The 19,254-nt window shown below is 38.5% G+C and overlaps 1 protein-coding gene across 1 annotated transcript; it reads left to right on the top strand.

Annotated features, from left to right (window-relative positions):
- Positions 1 to 3,344: 3,344 nt before the first annotated feature.
- On the top strand, positions 3,345 to 4,262 carry GPR141 (G protein-coupled receptor 141). Its single transcript, XM_069461400.1, has one exon. The coding sequence runs from the start codon at positions 3,345 to 3,347 to the stop codon at positions 4,260 to 4,262; it is 918 nt and encodes a 305-aa protein (XP_069317501.1).
- The last annotated feature ends 14,992 nt before the right edge of the window (positions 4,263 to 19,254 follow it).

Raw genomic sequence — 19,254 nt, 5'->3', positions numbered from 1 at the left:
TGACCATGATCAAATGAATATTTTTAAATTGAGTGGAAGCATCTTAGAGCTTATAGCAAATAAAATAGCTTAATTCTAAAAAAAAAAAAAATAAGATTAATGACTATGGATTGAATGTTAGCTGTACAATACAATAATATTTATATTGTGTGGGGTTTAAAATATATGTAGAATTAAAATGCATGAAAACTATAAAATGGAAGGAGGGAGGGGGTAAATGGAATTAAAATGCTCTGTATTTGTAGCATTTTAAGGGAAGAGGCAAAAGTAAGTTTTGTTTACAAAAGCACATTTTAAATATAAGGATCATAAAAAAAGTTATGAAGTACAAACACTAGACAAAAAAAGTTCATGTGTATCAGAAAAATTAGATCTTAAGGAATTATCATTATTAGAAATAAAAAGGACATTTCATAATAAATGTATCACTTTTATTGTGAGTCTTATGTTTAATATGTATCTTTTGTAAACACCGTATAGCTGGATCTCATTTCTTTAAGTCAATATAACAACCTTTGACTTTTAATTGGGCTGTTTACTCTATTTACATTTAATGTAATTTCTTATTGAAATTGTGTTTAATATATGATCTTAATATTTGAAATCCAGAATTCTGCATCGCTATCCCAGAGGAACTGGACAATTCTTGTGCTGTCGTGCCAAATGATCTAATCTCTCCGCACATTGGCATTGCTCATTTGGCTCTCACTTGCCTCCAAGTTTTGCAATAGTGCCAGAGACTAGCAGAGACTAAGTGACTTACAAACACTGTCGCTGCAAATGTCTGTAGAGAAAGGTAAGCCAGAAAGGGTTAGAATGGATATGGAGGTTAGCTAACCTACAGGCTTTGCTGTAAATCAAGTAAAGGGAATGGAAAATAAGAAATCCAAAAAGAGGAAAAAGCAGCTTCCAAGATGATAGATTGGCAGAGAGCCATGTGAGAAGAACAAAATTTCTTCATGGCCTCATATCCTTTTTATGTCAAAATTTAGAAAGTTGGGCCTAGGAGACTCACAGTGCTTCACCATGATGTATAATGAGTTTTGGGTGTGTGTGTGTGCATGCACATGTGTGTAAATTCCATATAATAATACATTACACAACTCATAGGACCGTTGTGGGGTTGAATTAAATGAGACAGCGTACAGGCAAGCATGTAAGATAGTCCTGGCATATAGAAGGCATTTAACATGTGTTTCTGATATCAGAAAGAGAGAGATCATGGCAGTTTACAATAAGAAAGTGGACCTGAGACAAGTGGTATGTTATTGATTGTACTTTCTTTCTTCAGGAGTCAGCCCTTCCAGGCCAATAGCTGAAGGGAATGATGAGAAGAACTTGTGACACATCATCTCTGGACTCAGATGCTAACACAGTATAATTTCATGTCTACTTGATGAAACTACTTTTCTACTAAGGAAAATAAAAGGCAAGTAGAGAGAGAACACAAGTATAACAAGAGACAAACTGTTGCAGAGCCCATAAGAAAATGCCCAGTTAAGTGGGTCATAATTCCTTGAATTGTAATCTATGCCCACAAATGCAGAGACTCCCTGGATTTATTATTATTTAAAAAACAGTTTTATTGAGGTATAAATTATATGCAGTAAAATTAACCAATTTTAAGCATACAATTCAACAAGCTTTGACAAATAATTACAATGGCAACTGATATGATATAAAGCATTTTCATCATCCCATAGGTTCCCACATGCCTCTTTGAAGCCAATCCCTTCCCCCAAAACTTGGGCCCTGGCTACACTGATCTGCTTTCTGTAACATTAGTTTGCTTTTTCCAAAAAAAACGAAATCATACAATATGTACTCTTTGTGGCTAGCATCTTTTATGTAGTACAGTGTTTCTTAATGTATTTTGTATTACTATACCCTGAAAAAAATTTTCCTAATTCTCTCCTCCTCCTAATGAAATTTTGATACCACAGATATATCTGTATGTCTGTGTGTATATATATATATATATATATATACACACACATTTAGATATGAAGTTAAATTTTTTTCACACCTGAAGAACAAATTTTTGCCCCCTTGAGGATGTGGGGCACTATTGCCCCATTGAAAATACATCATTTAGTATAATGTTTTTGGGGTTTACCAGTATTGTGTGTATTAGGAATTGATTCTTTTTAACTGTTGGGTGATATTCGATTGTATGAAGAAACATTTGAGAAATGAATGAGAACAATTCCAAATGTGTTACAAAGGTCAGTGCATAATTCAATTACTGTTCTTCCTCACATTTGAGTCTCCCTGGTGTCAGTGAAGACACCTCTAGTAGCATAATTGTTCACGTCAGAAATCTGGAAGTGATCAAGACACTTCCCTTTCCCTCATTTCCCCATATCCGATCCATCAAAGCCTGCCAATTTCATCTCTGGATTAATCTGGTCTCAAGGGATCAGATCTTGCCACTGTAACTGAGTACATTGCAGGCATGTAAGGATATTAATCTTTATCTTAAAAGAGATGAGAAGCCATTGGAAGGAATTTAAATAAGAAACGTGACATGACTTGCTTAGTGAAATTAAAAGGTTACTAAATCTTTTATAGCAAGTAATGAATTAGAAAGGACTGAGTATTTGGGGAGGGGATCTTTCAGGAGTCTAGAGGAGAAATGACAGTGGCTCTTTTATGAATTTGCAAGGCATTTGAGGGCAGGGGATGGGAGAATTGGGAGACATGCTACTTTTTCAGTGGGGCCCGGGGGGAAAAATTTAGTCGAGGCCTCACTGCTAGATGATAATCTGATTGTAATGAGAAATTCAGGTAAAGCTCCCTATTGCTTGCTGCTGTCTTGACTTAGCTGATATTTTGTCAAATTAATCAGTATCCTAAATGAGTGTTTATTCTTGGGTCATTTGCTAATGAGTTAGAAGGAATTAGACTCATGCCTAAAAGAAAAAAAAAATATGCTGTGTATTTCATGCATCCACTCATCCTTCCATCCATCTCACAATTTTTCTCAGGGGTTACTATAGTATTAGCATCTACGTATCAGCCCCAGATGGTCTGCAACCCCCCTTAAGTTGTATGCAAATTGTTTTGTCTATGTACATATATACTTGTCTTTGGGGGCATCTCAAAGATTAAAAATTTCTATTCCTATTAAAGATTACAAATCAATGGCTCATGGTGTTTTAGATATGGTGCTTTCAAACATGCATGTGACATAATCCTCATTCTTTGAAACACACAGAGTTTATGTCATGAAAACAGATACATTACAAAGCTGCTTTGTGGGTGCTATAAAGGAGATATGAAGAAAGCTCTGGGAGTTTGTCGGTTACCCTGGTGCTTTGTCTCTTCCAGGTGACTTGCGAAGTATGGCTGGCCACAACGTCTCCAGGGATTCCTCTTGCAGTCCTACAATGACGCCCCACTTAACCAGGCTCTACTTCGTAGTGCTCATTGGAGGGCTGGTGGGTGTCATCTCCATTCTGTTCCTGCTGGTGAAAATGAACACCCGCTCTGTGACCACCACCGCTGTCGTTAACTTGGTGGTGGTGCACAGTGTTTTTCTGCTGACGGTGCCTTTCCGCTTGACCTACCTCATCAAGGAGACCTGGACGTTTGGGCTGCCCTTCTGCAAGTTCGTGAGTTCCATGCTGCACATCCACATGTACCTCACCTTCCTTTTCTACGTGGTCATCCTGGTCACCAGGTACCTCATCTTCTTCAAGTGCAAGGACAAAGTGGAATTCTACAGAAAGCTGCACGCTGTGGCTGCCAGCACCGGCATGTGGGTGCTGGTGATTGTCATTGTGGTGCCCCTGGTTGCTTCCCAGTATGGAACTCAGGAGGAGTACAATGAGCAGGACTGTTTTAAATTCCACAAAGAACTTTCTCACACGTACGTGAGAGTCATCAACTATATGATAGTGGCGATTGTCATAGCCATTGCGGTGATTCTCTTGGTCTTCCAGGTCTTCATCATTGTGTCGATGGTGCGGAAGCTAGGCCACTCCTTGCTATCCCACCAGGAGTTCTGGGCTCAACTGAAAAACCTATTTTTTATAGGGATCATCCTTTTTTGTTTCCTCCCCTACCAGTTCTTTAGGATCTATTACTTACAAGTTGTGGGACATGCCAATGACTGTGAAGACAATGTTGCCTTTTTTAATGAAATCCTCTTGAGTGTGACAGCAATCAGCTGTTGTGATTTGCTACTGTTTGTCTTGGGGGGAAGCCGTTGGTTTAAGCAAAAGATAATTGACTTATGGAATTGCATTTTGTGCCGTTAGCCACAAACTGCAGTATTCATAATTACTTCTTTTATATTGGGAGTGAAAATGGGCACAGGGAATGGAAGAATGGTATTGCATTACATGATCAAAACCATACCTTGATCTAGCCAAACAGAGGACTATAAAACGTCAGAGTCCTTGTTTGATTCCTATGGTCTCTGAATGATGCCCATACAAAGACCAGCAATGTTGAATCCAAGTTGCAATACTGTGCTATTTTCCAATACAGAATGTCTGCTTGGCCCATCCAGGCAACATGGGTCTAAGGAGTTTTAGAGTTTCATTACCTCATTCTAATTTCCTCCATTGGAAAAGTGGCCTTTTTTAAGGCTTTGGACTAGATGCAACTCTTTTCATTCTACTTCACCTTAGGAAGGTTGATCCCGGCCACAATTTAGCTCCAAAGACACAAACTCTACTTGGCTAACGAGATAAGATGTCCCATTGATCTCACACCCTGACAAAAACAAATAAGATAAGAGAATGGTAAGAAACTTTTCTACATTATCATAACTCTGAAGGGAAGTCAATTATCTAAGAATCAAACAAAAAGAACTCATGGCCTTCTGCTAAAACAAGATTTTCTAGATTTGTCCTTTGACAGGTCAAGTTTAAGGATGTGGGAATCAACTTCTTCAATATCACTAATTACAACTGTTGCCCCCAAAATAATTCCAAAGTTCATTGAACACGTATAAGTAATGGTAAAAGCATAACTTAGAGAATATTCTTGCACAATATACTGCCAGGCATTAAAATGAGTTCCCAAGGGAAGTGATTAATTTTTTTTCTGATTTTTGAGAGAATTTCTAAATGTCCCGGGCCACAGTTGATTTAATTTGAGAAAAGAAAGTTATACCGAAATCTTTAGAGTTCCCTTCCTCCCCTAAAGTTATGTGTTTTTAAATAAATGAAAACTAAAAAAAAAAGGACTTTGGGGAAATATATTAAAAATGCCATTAATTTAGACCCTGTGAGATTAGGCTGCATGAAGGAGGTTTTCTGAATTTTTGAGGAATGGATGAATAAACATACTTGAAAGTAAAAAGATTATAAATCTTTAAAACATTAATTTGGGTTTCTTATCAAATTTGGAGTAAATTTTTGCAAAATTTGATTCATAACTTGTGACATGTGCATGTTAAATTGATTTTATTTTGAGAACGTTTATTGCTGGCTAGTAGATACACAGGTTTGTGGGGTTTTGCTTTTTGGGTTTTTTTCCTCCTCCCCATTCTTCTTTTGCCCTCAATGTTTCATACTCTCAAAACTTTCCCAGGAACTGATCCAGTTTTGTATTTAATGCTTCAGAAAACCTAAAGGAATTAATGATATGAATAGGAGAACTGAATGAATTAAGGGAATTTTTCTTTTCCATCAAGGTATATCTTCCAGATTTAAAGGTCTTTCTTAATTTGTTATCACTCAATGAATCCACAGTTCATCAGATGAATAAGAAACACCCCCATGAGTTTCTAAGAGAAATTAATTCTGAGGAAGAAAAAGTAGCAACATTGTTCAAACATGACTTGTTTCAAATTTTTTCCTGTTATAAATTCTCTTTTATCTTTCCTTTTTCAAAAAGTTATATTTGTTTCTTATTTGTCTTTTATTCCCATTTATTTTCTTAGTTTTTTCTCACTTTGACTCATAAAATTTGTAAGACAATTACTATGACACATAAAAGTTTTGAGAAAATTTGTAACACCCGTAAAATGTCCAACAAAATAAAGACACATAGAGAAATATTTAAATTAAAAAAGTTATTTGTGGCCGGGCGCGGTGGCTCACGCCTGTAATCCTAGCACTCTGGGAGGCCGAGGTGGGCGGATCGTTTGAGATCAGGAGTTCGAGACCAGCCTGAGCAAGAGCGAGACCCCATCTCTACTAAAAATAAAAAGAAATTATATGGACAGCTAAAAAATATATATATATATAAAAAATTAGCCGGGCGCTGTGGTGCATGCCTGTAGTCCCAGCTACTTGGGAGGCTGAGACAGGAGGATCGCTTGAGCTCAGGAGTCTGAGGTTGCTGTGAGCTAGGCTGACGCCATGGCACTCACTCTAGCCTGGGCAATAGAGTGAGACTCTGTCTCAAAAAAAAAAAAAAAAAAAAAAAGTTATTTGTGAGGATTTCATCAGGCTTTTTTTCTTATGTTAATATCATCGCTATCATAATTTTATCTTGTAGATTGTATTACTTTCTCTCCCAGATTTTAGATATGTTGAGGTCAGGCAGTTCTGGTTTTCTTTGTATGAATATGTTATAATAAAGGGCCTATTTCTGTGGACCTATAAGAAATATTACTTGAAATATAGAAATACAATATTCCATAACATCTAATTCATCAGTATTGATAGAATAAATAAAAAAAAATTAGTTAGCCTGTTCTCTACCTTTAATTGCTACTAAAATGAATCTCCCATGGGAGTGGGGGTGATATTGGCCTTTAGAGCCATGATTGGATATCGCCATTACAAGAGAGTAATATTGACATTTGGTGGTGGGGGCCAGAGACTAGACATCTTGCCTTGCACACAACTGTCTGTACAATAAAGAATTATCAGGTATTGATTCATATTTGAATGTTGTGCTGGATATTCATAAAGTGAAACATAGAATAATCAGAGCCATTATTGGGTTTTATTCAGTTTTCATAAACACGTGGTATTTTGGGTATGGTTTTAATTTTCTGAATTTTCTGGAAATACAGCTATCATGGATATTAAAGAAAGATTTTATTTGGTTTCCTCAGAACTTTACCAAGAGTTGTTAATTCCTTTGAAAAATCACATAAATAATAGCAACACCATATATGGCATTAAAATAGGACACAACACACCCATAAGCAATATTAGTATTTAGGGAGATATTGGATAAAGATGCCACATCAGATTGCCTTGTTTTGTCTTTTTTTTTTGTGATCATGTCTGAGCCTTTACACACTGAAGTGCATATTATTTTACTACAAATAACTTTTCCTTTCATTACTTATTTATATTGTACTTAGAACACTATATATAAATAATACATATGTTTACATTATTAATGTAGAAAGGATAGGAATTTCATTTTATTTTATTTTATTTTTTTTTTATTTTTATTTTTTTGAGACAGAGTCTCACTCTGTTGCCCAGGCTAGAGTGAGTGCCGTGGCGTCAGTCTAGCTCACAGCAACCTCAAACTCCTGGGCTTAAGCGATCCTACTGCCTCAGCCTCCCGAGTAGCTGGGACTACAGGCATGCGCCACCATGCCCGGCTAATTTTTTGTATATATATATTTTAGTTGTCCATATAATTTCTTTCTATTTTTAGTAGAGACGGGGTCTCACTCTTGCTCAGGCTGGTCTCAAACTCCTGACCTCGAGCGATCCACCCGCCTCGGCCTCCCAGAGTGCTAGGATTACAGGCGTGAGCCACCGCGCCCGGCCAGGAATTTCATTTTAGAATGATAAAATTTTCTATGAATTTTGTTTTAGAATGGTTACCAAAGCATTACCAAATATTTGTGATCGAAATCAAGGCATTGGGTCTGAGAGGGTTGAGAACCACTGAGAGACCATGAAGGGTTGGTGTAAAGGGAGATTTACAAATTTTAACATATGTTTCCTGTTATTCCTACATTTTGTGAATACTTACTTCATCTTGATTCAATTCTAAATTATCTCTTTTTTTTCTGTGGTGATTCAATGTAACTTTCAGAAAAATGCAAAGAAAATACAGGCATGCATTTTCTTCTTTAGTAAGAAGAAGGCATTTCCCTGAGCCTCACAACTCTCAGAGTGGCTCGTGGTCACTATCTACCAGATTTTGAACCCAGGGATAATAGTTTTTGAGGCCCAGGCAGAAAGATTGCTTCTGGCACCTATTAAAAGCGACTTTACTCACCTTTTGCGTATTTCCTAATTTTCCTGTGAAAGTGTCTTTGAGTCCCCTGGCCTCCCTGCTCAACTTCATATAAATTAGGAAGAAAGAGACTGTTTCACTTGTAGGTGAAATGAGCTTTGCGCGGAGAGATTCAGGAGGGGCTAGCAAATCCCTTCTGCCTCCCCAAATGCTCCCCCACGAAGCTGCCATTAAAACTGATTCTTGGGTTAAGATTCAGCCTTTTGGAAGCTATCCACTCTCAGTCGTCAGCTTTTGGGTGTGAGGTTAGTGAGATGAACATTTGTGAAGCAGTTATAGCTTTCATTGGATAGATTTTGCCCACTTTCCTCTTATAACATAAAGCATCAGCCAAGAACTGTCACACCTGTTAGGACTAGTAGGAAGAAGGAAACTCTCCCGGTGAGGGGGCTGAGTAGAGAATTTTGTAAATAATTGGCAATGAGATTTCTATAGTAAAGGGGCCCAGGGATGGCAGATCTGCTTGGGTCATGCTCAGCATGCCAAAGGGCTCCTGCAGGTCTCAGAAACCAGGGGAATCGGAAGAAGCCCCAGGAGTGGTTGGGAAAAAAAGGACCTGGCTCTGAGAACCACCTGCTGAGAGCAGGAGGGGTTTGGGTGAGCCTTGCTCCAGAGTTCTGAGCAAGCAGGGACAGTTCTTGGAGGACAGATAGGGCCATGGAGGCAGCACAGAAGGAAGACAGCTCTGAATAGGGTTAAGAAGATGCTGGAGAGTGTGGTTTGTTTTCTTTGAAGTTTGTCCTAGTATTTTGTGTTATTAGCAATGAATGATTCCTGCTCTTCATTGCTAATCTGGGCCATAAATCTCACAGAGGGCAATGCATGGTTACAAAGATGTGACCATTGGCTGCCTGACAAGAGATTTTGGACAAGGATCTTTCCACCCATCCCTAAGTCAAGTAAGAAATGAATCCCCTGAAATTTAAAAAAGAAAGAGTCAAAAGAGTTTCCCTTTTGTTCTCAGGAGAGCATCATTTTACATGTCAAGAGTAGACAACTCTGGCCGGCGGGGTGGCTCACGCCTGTAATCCTAGCCCTCTGGGAGGCCGAGGCGGGTGCGATTGCTCAGGGTCAGGAGTTCGAGACCAGCCTGAGCAAGAGCGAGACCCTGTCTCTACTAAAAATAGAAAGAAATTATCTGATCAACTAAAATATATATATATAGAAAAAATTAGCCAGGCATGGTGGCACATGCCTGTAGTCCCAGCTACTCGGGAGGCTGAGGCAGTAGGATCGCTTAAGCCCAGGAGTTTGAGGTTGCTGTGAGCTAGGCTGATGCCACAGCACTCACTCTAGCCCAGGCAACAAAGTGAGACTCTGTCTCAAAAAAAAAAAAAAAAAAGTAGACAACTCTACACTTGCCTTCTGGAAGCCCTTCTTTAAATCTCTTTACTATCATTTAGGGCCATAGAATCTCCAGTTCAGGAGCGTCCAGAAAGACAACTAAGTTAGCTCTCAATGATGTTCAATTGCACACACAAGGCACACAGTCCAGCTGGGTATCTCCTTCTCTGATTTGTCCTTTGCAGAATTTCTTGACTTTAACAGCATTGCCCTTGGCTATGGGACACACTACTGAACTGTATATTTAAGAATGGCTAAGAGGTTGATTTTATGTTGTGCATATTTACCACAATAAAATTTTTTTAAAAAATTAGGAGATTCAATATATGTAATAGGAACTTTAACAGGCAAGAACTGAGCCTATGGACAAAGTTAAAGTATTAGAAAGGAAGAAACCTCCTCAGAGATGTGGAAAGACTTCAGTCCTCCTATCAAGGGTACCTCCTGAGTACCTGGAAAGCAAATAGAAAGGACTTTATATCTGAACACATCCTAGAGAAAGCTTTGAATTTTAAGGACAAAGAACCAATACCACAAAAGCCAGGCAAGAGAAATGTTCACCTCTAAAATAAAGAAAGATTAAAAAAAAAAACAATTAATAAAGTATTAGTATTTTCTTCTACAGCCTAAGAGCCTGAAGACGGGTGGCAATGCCTATTAGATTTTGGTTGAAAATATCATGGCTAAGAACTCCATAAGCAGGGAAATTATTGTGCGTGCTCCTGTGTAGATGAAGTGACCTGTGGGGGATTTTCCCTTCCATCTCAGGGTTTATTACCCCAAAGCCCAAAGCCATTGTTTCTCTTTCAGACTCCACTGTCTTTCCCAGGGCAACTCTACTTGCTCACCTTGAGGCCAAGATATCTTTTCAGGAGGCTAGTTGCCAGCAAATCCTAACTTTCCTTTTAAAACATGATCAACTAAGCACCGAGTTTAGGAAACAGTTTCATCGATGAGTATTACAATAGGAAGGCAGCTTTCCCTGGCTTCTTGTGCTCATGATCTAGGCCCCCTAACCCCCATGTTACTATTTCCTTGATAATTTCGGTTAGAATTGGGAGAGACCCAGATATCTGTTCAGTAAGAATTACCTTCCCATCTCTCCTCACAGCCATGTTTAGTTTCACAACAGTATTTCCTAAACATTCCTAAAATCAAATTTCCATCTCTCTTAGCATTTCCATTTTTGTCATAACCTATTAACGTATAACGTCACATTTAACCTCTTGTTCTACAGAAAATTTTATGAATCGTTCAAAATTGACCAGCACCATCTACGATTTTTTTCTCTTATTCAGAGAATTCTTTTCAAAAGGGCTTTCTCTGCTATTTGAGTATTTCAGGTTATTTGGCCCCACATAGTTTATTCCCCCTTGTTCACATATTCCTACATGATAAGAGATCAGCCAGGCCTTAATTTTCTGTATCAACTGTGTCAGCGGCTTCTTCTCAGCAACTGCTTGTTATCAGACACTTTTAGAGGCTTCCACTTAAATATCAAGTTTAAAGATTGATTACCGGTTCCCAGTGACAGCTGCCAGAGGGCAGGAAGGGGCTCGTAGGGAGGATGGAAACCTCTACCAGAGCTGCAGTTTCTTCTGCAGGGTTAGTAACGCCCTTGTGTAAAGTATACAACCCTGTGTACCCAAAATGACTCTGGGGCAAAGCAACTGCCCTGTCCTTGTGCATATCCGCTCCCCCACCAAGGTTAATGAACCTCTGAGTAACCACAAATGAAAGGCACTGGTCCATCATAGAATCTTTGTTTATCCAAGGAAATAGGAAATTCAGTAATAATGTAGTGAGTCTTTCTTAAAGTGAAATATATTCAGTGATATATTCTGAAATATATTTTTATACATCACTTTATTTGTATATATCATAATGTAATATAAATAGAATAAACGTTAATTATAAGATTGTAATCATGTAATCTCAAGACAGTGGTTGTGCTAAGGACTACGCAGAGATAATTTTCTTGACATTATTGGTCAGTTTCTAGGCCTTGGCCTTCGATGCCCTTTGGGTCTTGGTATATCTTGGAGACAAAAAGAGTTTTATATCTGCTGTTGCTATCAGTAAAGTCACCCCGGAGGACGACACACTGCCTCATGAAGATCTGTCAAAGTTCAAAAAAAGAAATTTTTATTTGAGATTGAAGTTAGTTATAAACATTCAAGAAGTGAACACACATTGAATTTCTCTGAAAGTACTGACTTACAATATATTTGATTTTTAAATTAATTCTGCCTTTTATGGGTATTAAAAGGTTAAGAATGTTAAAGAGGTCAAACTGAAGTTTGTTCCAGTTGGTCTGTTTGTTCTTAAAAAGACCTGATGGGGTAAAAAATGTGCATGCCATGAAGTGTGTTGCCAGTAAGTTCACAGAAGGGCACAATGAGGATAATATCCAAACTGCCAAGCAAAGTCAAGCAGAGTTACCATAAAACACGAGAGTTCACTTATTCAGTTCAGACTTACTGAGCTAAATGAAAACAATCAAAGCAACTACAGTGTATGATATAAATGGTTTTTCTCCACTGTGATGCTTTGAAACCACAAAATCTTTTAAGATATTTAAATGTAAGACACTGCTGTAAAAGATCAATGCAGATCATTTTTTAAATAAAGATGCTCCCAAATTATGAAACCACAGAATTGTGAGTGTTGATGTATAAATATATCTACTCATTCTGTGGATCCCACCCCAACTGTCCACTCAGGGCTTTGCCTCTGCAGCTGTGGCCTCAGTATCCTGCACCATCATTTTCTCTCTTCTACTGCACCATCTGCACGTGCATAAAAGACCCTGTAGTAATGAAACAAAACCACGCCCTGTACTCTGTTGCCCCCAGCCAATGCCATGCCACTGCTTTGCTTCCCTCTGTAAGTTTTCTATAAGAAAATTCACTGAAAGAATTGTCTGCATTCTCTGCTTCCAGTTCCTCACTTCCCGTTATTTCTTTGGCCCATTTCCACAGTTTGTTTTCACCCTCCTCCACCATACAGATCTTGTCAAGGTCATTGATGATATCAATTTACAAACCCAGTGGTTAATTATGAGTTCACATCTTAACTCAGTCTCAAAATAGGGTAGGATACAGTTGAGCAATCTCTTTTGATTGAAATACTTTCTTCATTTCATTACTAAAATGCCTCTTTCTCTTGGGTTTTCTCCTACCTCATTACTTGCTCCATTTCAATGTCTTTCCTATTCATTCTCTTTTTCCCAGTCTCTAAAGGTTGGAGTTCCAGAGGGTGCTGTCCTTAGCAACCTTCCTTTCTCTGCACACTCTGCTGAGCAATCCCAGCCCGTCCTGTGGCTTTGAATGTGATCTGTTTGCTGATCTTCTCCAATTTATATCCCTTGCTCTGTCCTCTCTCCTATATCCCTGCCAAACATATAAAACTGCTTCCACTTATAGTAATAAGCAGCTTCAATTTAACTTAACCAGAGCAGAACATTGATTTCTTCTCCTCAGCAGCCTCCCCCATCTCAGTAAATGGCAACACTTTTTTACCCATTTGCTCTGACCAAATACCAAGAAATTATTCTCAATGCCCTTTGTATTCGTCAAGATCCAATTATGAAACAGAAACCACATGCTAATTTGAGTAGGGGAAGTTTAATATAAAGAATCATTAGCTATAACAGGAGATTGGAGTAATGGGGAATTAGCTACCAAGAGGCAAAAAGAATTCTAAAGAATACAGAAATAGGAGATATAGGGAACAGCTATTATCTTCAGATCAGAGGCAGAGCATATAAAGAAGAAACAAATCTGGAAAAGGGTCCCTCCCTGCCCCTACCCCCCACCCCCACCACCAAGGCTGAAATTCAGACCTTGTTGGAAAGGGTGTAGCCAGGGCCCTCTGGATGATGGAGGTGCTGTGCTGATGGAACTCTCTGGAAAACCCATGTAGGAGTATTAGGAAAAGTCATCCAAGGGGAGAAACTGAATCCTGGGAATCTAACCAAGGATTTGGATGCCCTTGGAAACTGCCCTTTAAGGTGCAGGGAGGGGGTAGCTGACCACAGGGAAGTGGCGTGCATTAATTTCATGCATTAGGTTCACTGCAGGAGGCTACTGAGAGAGCAGGTACCAGAACCAGGGAGAAAAGCCAGTTCCTCGTCCTGCCCCCACCCCCGTCTGTTCAGCATCTTGTGATAATGAAATATAGTTTGGCATCATATCTATTGGCAAGGGAGAAATGTTCTAGTTTTGTGGCAGGGCAATGGAGAGTGGATCTGAAGCTAAAGGCAACATGGGTAACCTGTCTTTCGTTCACAACCACATACTCTCCACCATCTAGGACTGATGACTCTGCTCTTAGAACATGTGTCTGAACTGACCGCTGCTCACAGTTTCTGCTACTACTACCTTCTTGGGCTACAACAAAAGCTTCCCTCCCCCTGTTCCTACTTTTGCTGAGCTAGAGTCAATTCCCTACACATTAGCTATTTATCATTTAAAGGTAAAAATTAGGTCATGTTAGTCTCCACTGAAAATTTCTCAATGGTTTCCATCCACTCAAATTAAAATATAAACTCCATGACACCCGTCCCTCTCACTCAGCTTCTTTCTGTTCCTTTGTTTTTGCCTCAAAAGTTTTTGCACTTGCTCTTCCCTCTTGCTGGGGAGGTTTCCTCAAATGGCTAGTTCTTTCATATCGTTCACATCTCTCCAGTGTCATTGCTCAGAAAGTCCTTCTGCTTTCCCTATCTAACATTGTAGCTCGTCATTCCTTACCTTTTAAATGCTTTATATTCTTTGTAGCATTTATTATTACCAAATTTATATTGTTTATTCTTAGGTTTTTGCCTTATTTTTTCTATGTCACTCACTAGATTTTAAGTGTCTTAAAGGAAGACTTTTTTTTGCCTTGTTTGTTGTTGTGAGCTGAGGTTTAATGGCATTCAATAAATATATGTTGAAAGAATGAATGAATGGGTGAAAGAATCAATTCCTATTATTCAACTGACTATGATGTGTACTCACCATCTGCCATTATTTAATTTTAGCATACAAAATTTGTGGTCAGTTCCTGAATTTCTCAGAACCTCAAATTTCTCTTCTCCAAAATGGTAATTTAAAACATTCAACTTTCAGAAGGTCACTGTAGAAATTCACTGTGTTGAATGATATCTCCTCAAAAAACCATCAGAACCATTGAATGTTTAAGACATTCAACTTTCAGAAGGTCACTGTAGAAATTCACTGTGTCAAATGATAAATCCTTAAAAAACCATCAGAAAAACATTGCTGATCAAGCAAAGCCAGCTGTTGAGGGACTCTGAGTAGTGTCTCAAAAACAGAAATTAGGACAAGGTATTTATAGGGTTTTAAAGCCTGAACTGGTGGTTTTAAAGAAGGTCTTTATTTGGTTAGCACAGGGACAGGAAAGTATGTTCCACCGGACTGTTTACATTGGACAGAGAATTTTATTTCCAGATCTCAAGTTGAGATGGTATCTGTGAGGTGTGGAAACAGTGCCAGCCCATATGGGCAATGCCGTGGTGAAGAGCAAATACATATGTGAGTTGTCCTTCAATGAACACCGTAGCACGTATTCGGGTAAAGGCACCATGTTTAGGTTTATTTGGAAAGCTCTTTCCATTAATAAAATGGTTTTCTGTCTCTTTTGGAGGATTTTAAGGTTATTTTTTCAGAGATGACAAATTAATTTCTTGGATAAATTCTTAATTCTGATGGATTTTTAACGACTCTTTGACTTTCTGAATTGGTTCAGCAGAGCCTATGTCTAAGGCATGTCATAGGCCTTCCTAGACCATGTTTTTGTTTTAATAATTTTGACAAAATTGTTGAGGGCATTTTAATTAGACAGAGTTCTCTCTCAGTGAATTTGATTAAGTTTTAAAATTAATAACATCTCCAGGTAAACAAAAAGTAAATGTAATAAGGAAAAGAGGAGAGCTTATCCCTAAGCACTTTAGGGAATGAGTGGATGTTCACTCTGTGTTGTGAGGCTTTGGGATTGAATCAGCTGCTCAGGATGTCAAGAAATGTTCATCCTGAGGACCAGTTACATTGGAAAGGCAGTGTGTGCCTGGACCACTTTGTTGAGAAGGATTGTAACATTTCTCTGAGTTTGAGTGGGAAAAAGTGCTGTGGTATAGGCATAAGAAAGGTGGATGGTGGCTTGCATACAGTAAATTTATTGGTATTAAGCTACATTTTTCTGTTTTTACTTGTGATTTTCAGAAAGCTTTTCCCTCTTTTCATTTATTCCTGTTCATTTTATTCATATTAGAAGGAAGTAAATTAAATTGAGAGAATGCCATTTAGTTTATAATACTGATGCATCCCCAGCCTGCTAGGTCATTAAGCCATAGAAAACTAACAGGCAGGCTTATAAATGCCGCTATTGTTCGTTGGAAAGTGTTTACCTAGGTGTCAAAAGATCTGGGGTGAAACATTATCTCTGCCATTGACTACTTGTATGACCTTGACCAGAAACTTATTTCTAGATGTGAATTCCTCATCTATCAAATGCTACATACAAGTTGGGCTTGGCTACCATGGATACAGGCGTGTGGACAAGGGGAGGAAGCAGGGACCAGGTAGAGGTAGGATCCAAATTCCAGCCTTCTGACTCCAAAGCACTGCCAGGTTCCTCTGTATAACTTCTTATAATACAATGTGGAAGCAGCTTCTTCATGCAATTTGGAGCAGGATCTTCCCTAGTGGATGCATAAACAACCACAATTACCAGGCACGTACTGTGTACCAAACATTGTACAAAAGACTTATTTGATTCTTTCAAAACCATTATGATTTAAGGGCTAATATTACTTTCATTTTACAGGTAAAGAAATTGGGGAAACAAATACATTTAGTAGCTTCCCGAAAGCCACAGAGCTAGTAAGCAGAAGAGCAGGGATTTGAAAGCAGGAGATCTGACTCCAGGGCCAGGATTCAAGCTCAGGCAACTCATTTCCAGAAGCACTCTATTATATTGTTTCTCATAATGCACACATTTATGTAGTCTTAAATTTATAAGCAGATTAAACATTTATGACCAGTCATTTGACCAAACCTTCCCCATTTGGTTACCCTTTTGTTATTGAGATTTCATTGTCCACTGTTACTCCTTGATTTCTTGCATATTGAGCATATTTGGCTTTTGCATTCAAAGGTGATACTTCCCAATTTTGATCTGTGAGGAGTTTGAGGCTGGAGATCTGTTGGGATGAAGAACAGGAATTGATAGTAGGAAAATGTGTGCTCTCTTTGATTCTAACTGATGCTATTCGCTTCTGTGACTATGCTTGCTTTTAGTTGTTTAATAAATATAGTTAATCAGAATGAAAAACAGAGATAAGAACAAAGGTAACTCCATGATAGGCTAGGCTTCCTGGATGTGAGAAGCCTAGTTCTGCTTCTGTATATATGGCTTGCAGGCTTGGTGCTTAGCGTAAGTGGAGCCATGGCAGGCTTCACTAAAGTAAAGAAAAACAAAGCCCTGGGGAGGTAACTGCAAGTTGCTTTCTGATAAAGGGCTAGAGAATCCAGGTGCCCTCCAACCACCTAAGTAAATAAGAAGAGCAAGACATGATCAGCGCATGAATGGCTTGTGCAGGGCGTGTGTTCCCAGTATCGCTTGTAACCAAAAACTAGAAGGTATGCAACAACAGCCCCCCTCCCCCGGGTCGGAGACCCTCCTCTTCCCCTGGATGATGTTAACTACAACTGGCGCCAGTGCAAAAAGTCCGAAACTTAGAGTCAACAAACCTGAAGCCAATGCGATCAGCCACTTCTAAACAAAAGGAACAAACAAATAAACTGAAGGGGGATAAAGTGCAGACTAGTGTGTCGTGTGCAGACTAGTGTGTCGTGTACAGACTAGTATGTCATGTGCAGACTAACGTGTTATGTGCAGAATAACGTGTCATGTGAAAACTAGCATACAGAAAAGTATAAAAGCCTAATCTTTACCCCAGGGTGGGGTCCTAGTTCCTGGAGAGGCCACTGCATTGGTGCTCTGGAATTTGGACCCTGGCCCGGGGCTAGTTAATAAACTCCTTTGCCTTTTTGCAGCCTCAGTGACTCTGCCTCTCTGTTCCTGGGGCCAAGGGGAACCGGATCTAACAGGGAGAAGGGGCTAAGGGATTTAAAGTAGGATATCTTTGACCATCAAGCCCACTCTTAGTGCACGTGCTTGGATTGCTTGGGGGAAATGGTGTAGATTATTTTAGTGCTAAAAGGCCATCTCCCCATGTCCTGTAGGCACAACCAGTTAGTTTCATATCTGAAGGACAATTTAGATGGGTCCCTTTTGTCCCTTAGAATTTTTGAGGTAACGTTTCACTTTTCCCTTGAATTGAACATTGCTGTGGAGAAAGTTAGACCAATCTACACTTTCCTGAAAACTTCTATGTGACCTGTGTTGGGTGGGGCACAGGAAATGTTGTCCATTGAGACACCCATATTTTCCTTTAAAAGCCTTGATTTCAACAAGTTTACCGAGATAAAGCTTAACGTTCATTGTTCAGGACTTTATTGTTTTCCTTGCTGTATGTACCATTCAATTTTCACATTCAAACTTTACTTCAAAGTATTATTGTGTTATATGTTTGAATTTTTTCCTGTTCATTTTATTCACTCCTTCAGGGACATGTTGTATTATCTTTGCTTTCCACATCTTTATAGTCTCTTAATCACACTATATCCTTATTCTTTTTCAATTCATTTTATGTGATTATCTTAAGCCTGCTTATCTTACATTTACTACAATTGTATTTTTATTCATTTCATTTTTGAAATTGTAACGTGATTTTCATCTTCATAGCATTTTAAATTTTTGTCTTTCACTTCTTTTCTATGCTCTGACAACTCACTTTTCTCTCCTACTTTATTTTCAGCACTTTTATTTTATTACATTTTATTTTAAATATTTATTTTATTAAAAATTTTTATTTGAACCTTGAAATTTCTTGAGCTCTCTACTTGAGAGTTCTTTTTGTCTAAAATTTCCCAAGACTTGTGAATAATTATTTATCTGAAATTTTCCTGTTTTTCTTTGGGTAATTTCTGTTTGGAATTATGTTCTTCTTTTGCCTTTGGTTTATATACATTTCCTCCTCCCTTCTTGGTATTTATGCTAATGCCTAATGCTTTCTTTCTGATTTTTATTTATCTTTCAATGGCGCCATCTATTTTTGTTAAAGAAAAGCACGGGACTGAGTTAGAACAGATAGCCTTAATTTTGATTTGTCTTAATTTTGATTCTTCTCTTTCTAGACTGAATCTCCATGTCAAGAAGTATTCCTTGACTCTTTGTTTCTTGAGAATGTGTAGATTTGTTGGTTTAGATTTGTTCTCTTATGAAATACACTATTTCACATTCTGGGAGTATACGACCCCTCAATTGTCAGGGTTTTAGCAAAGTTCCTGAAGTTATATTTTTCTGTCATTATGTTTTGATGATTACTGCTTCCACACTAGCCATCTCCCCGCAAGAGGGTAAAGTTTGGGTTGTAGAACATAAAAAATAATGTGTCGACTTAATTTCTCCTTCAGCCCCCTCTTCCTTGCTATTCAGCTAGCAAAGGATAAAAATAAATATATATGGACTGATTATGAAAAATTTTATGGGCCAGGCTGAGAACTGGTGCCCATCAACTACATCCACATAGGGCTCAGTCACGTGACCATGCCTAACTGCAGAGGAAGCTGGAAAATACAGTACAGTTGTTTGACTACAAGGAAGGAGAGA

The sequence above is a fragment of the Eulemur rufifrons genome, chromosome 29, assembly GCF_041146395.1.
Source record: "Eulemur rufifrons isolate Redbay chromosome 29, OSU_ERuf_1, whole genome shotgun sequence".
NCBI classification, from domain to species: Eukaryota; Metazoa; Chordata; class Mammalia; order Primates; family Lemuridae; genus Eulemur; species Eulemur rufifrons.
Note: the sequence above shows the minus strand (reverse complement) of the source record. Positions and strands in the feature narration are given on the sequence as shown.

What these genes read in the sequence shown, in the direction of transcription:
- GPR141 (XM_069461400.1), top strand. Translation starts at nt 3,345, where the DNA reads ATGGCTGGCCACAACGTCTCCAGGGATTCCTCTTGCAGTCCTACAATG.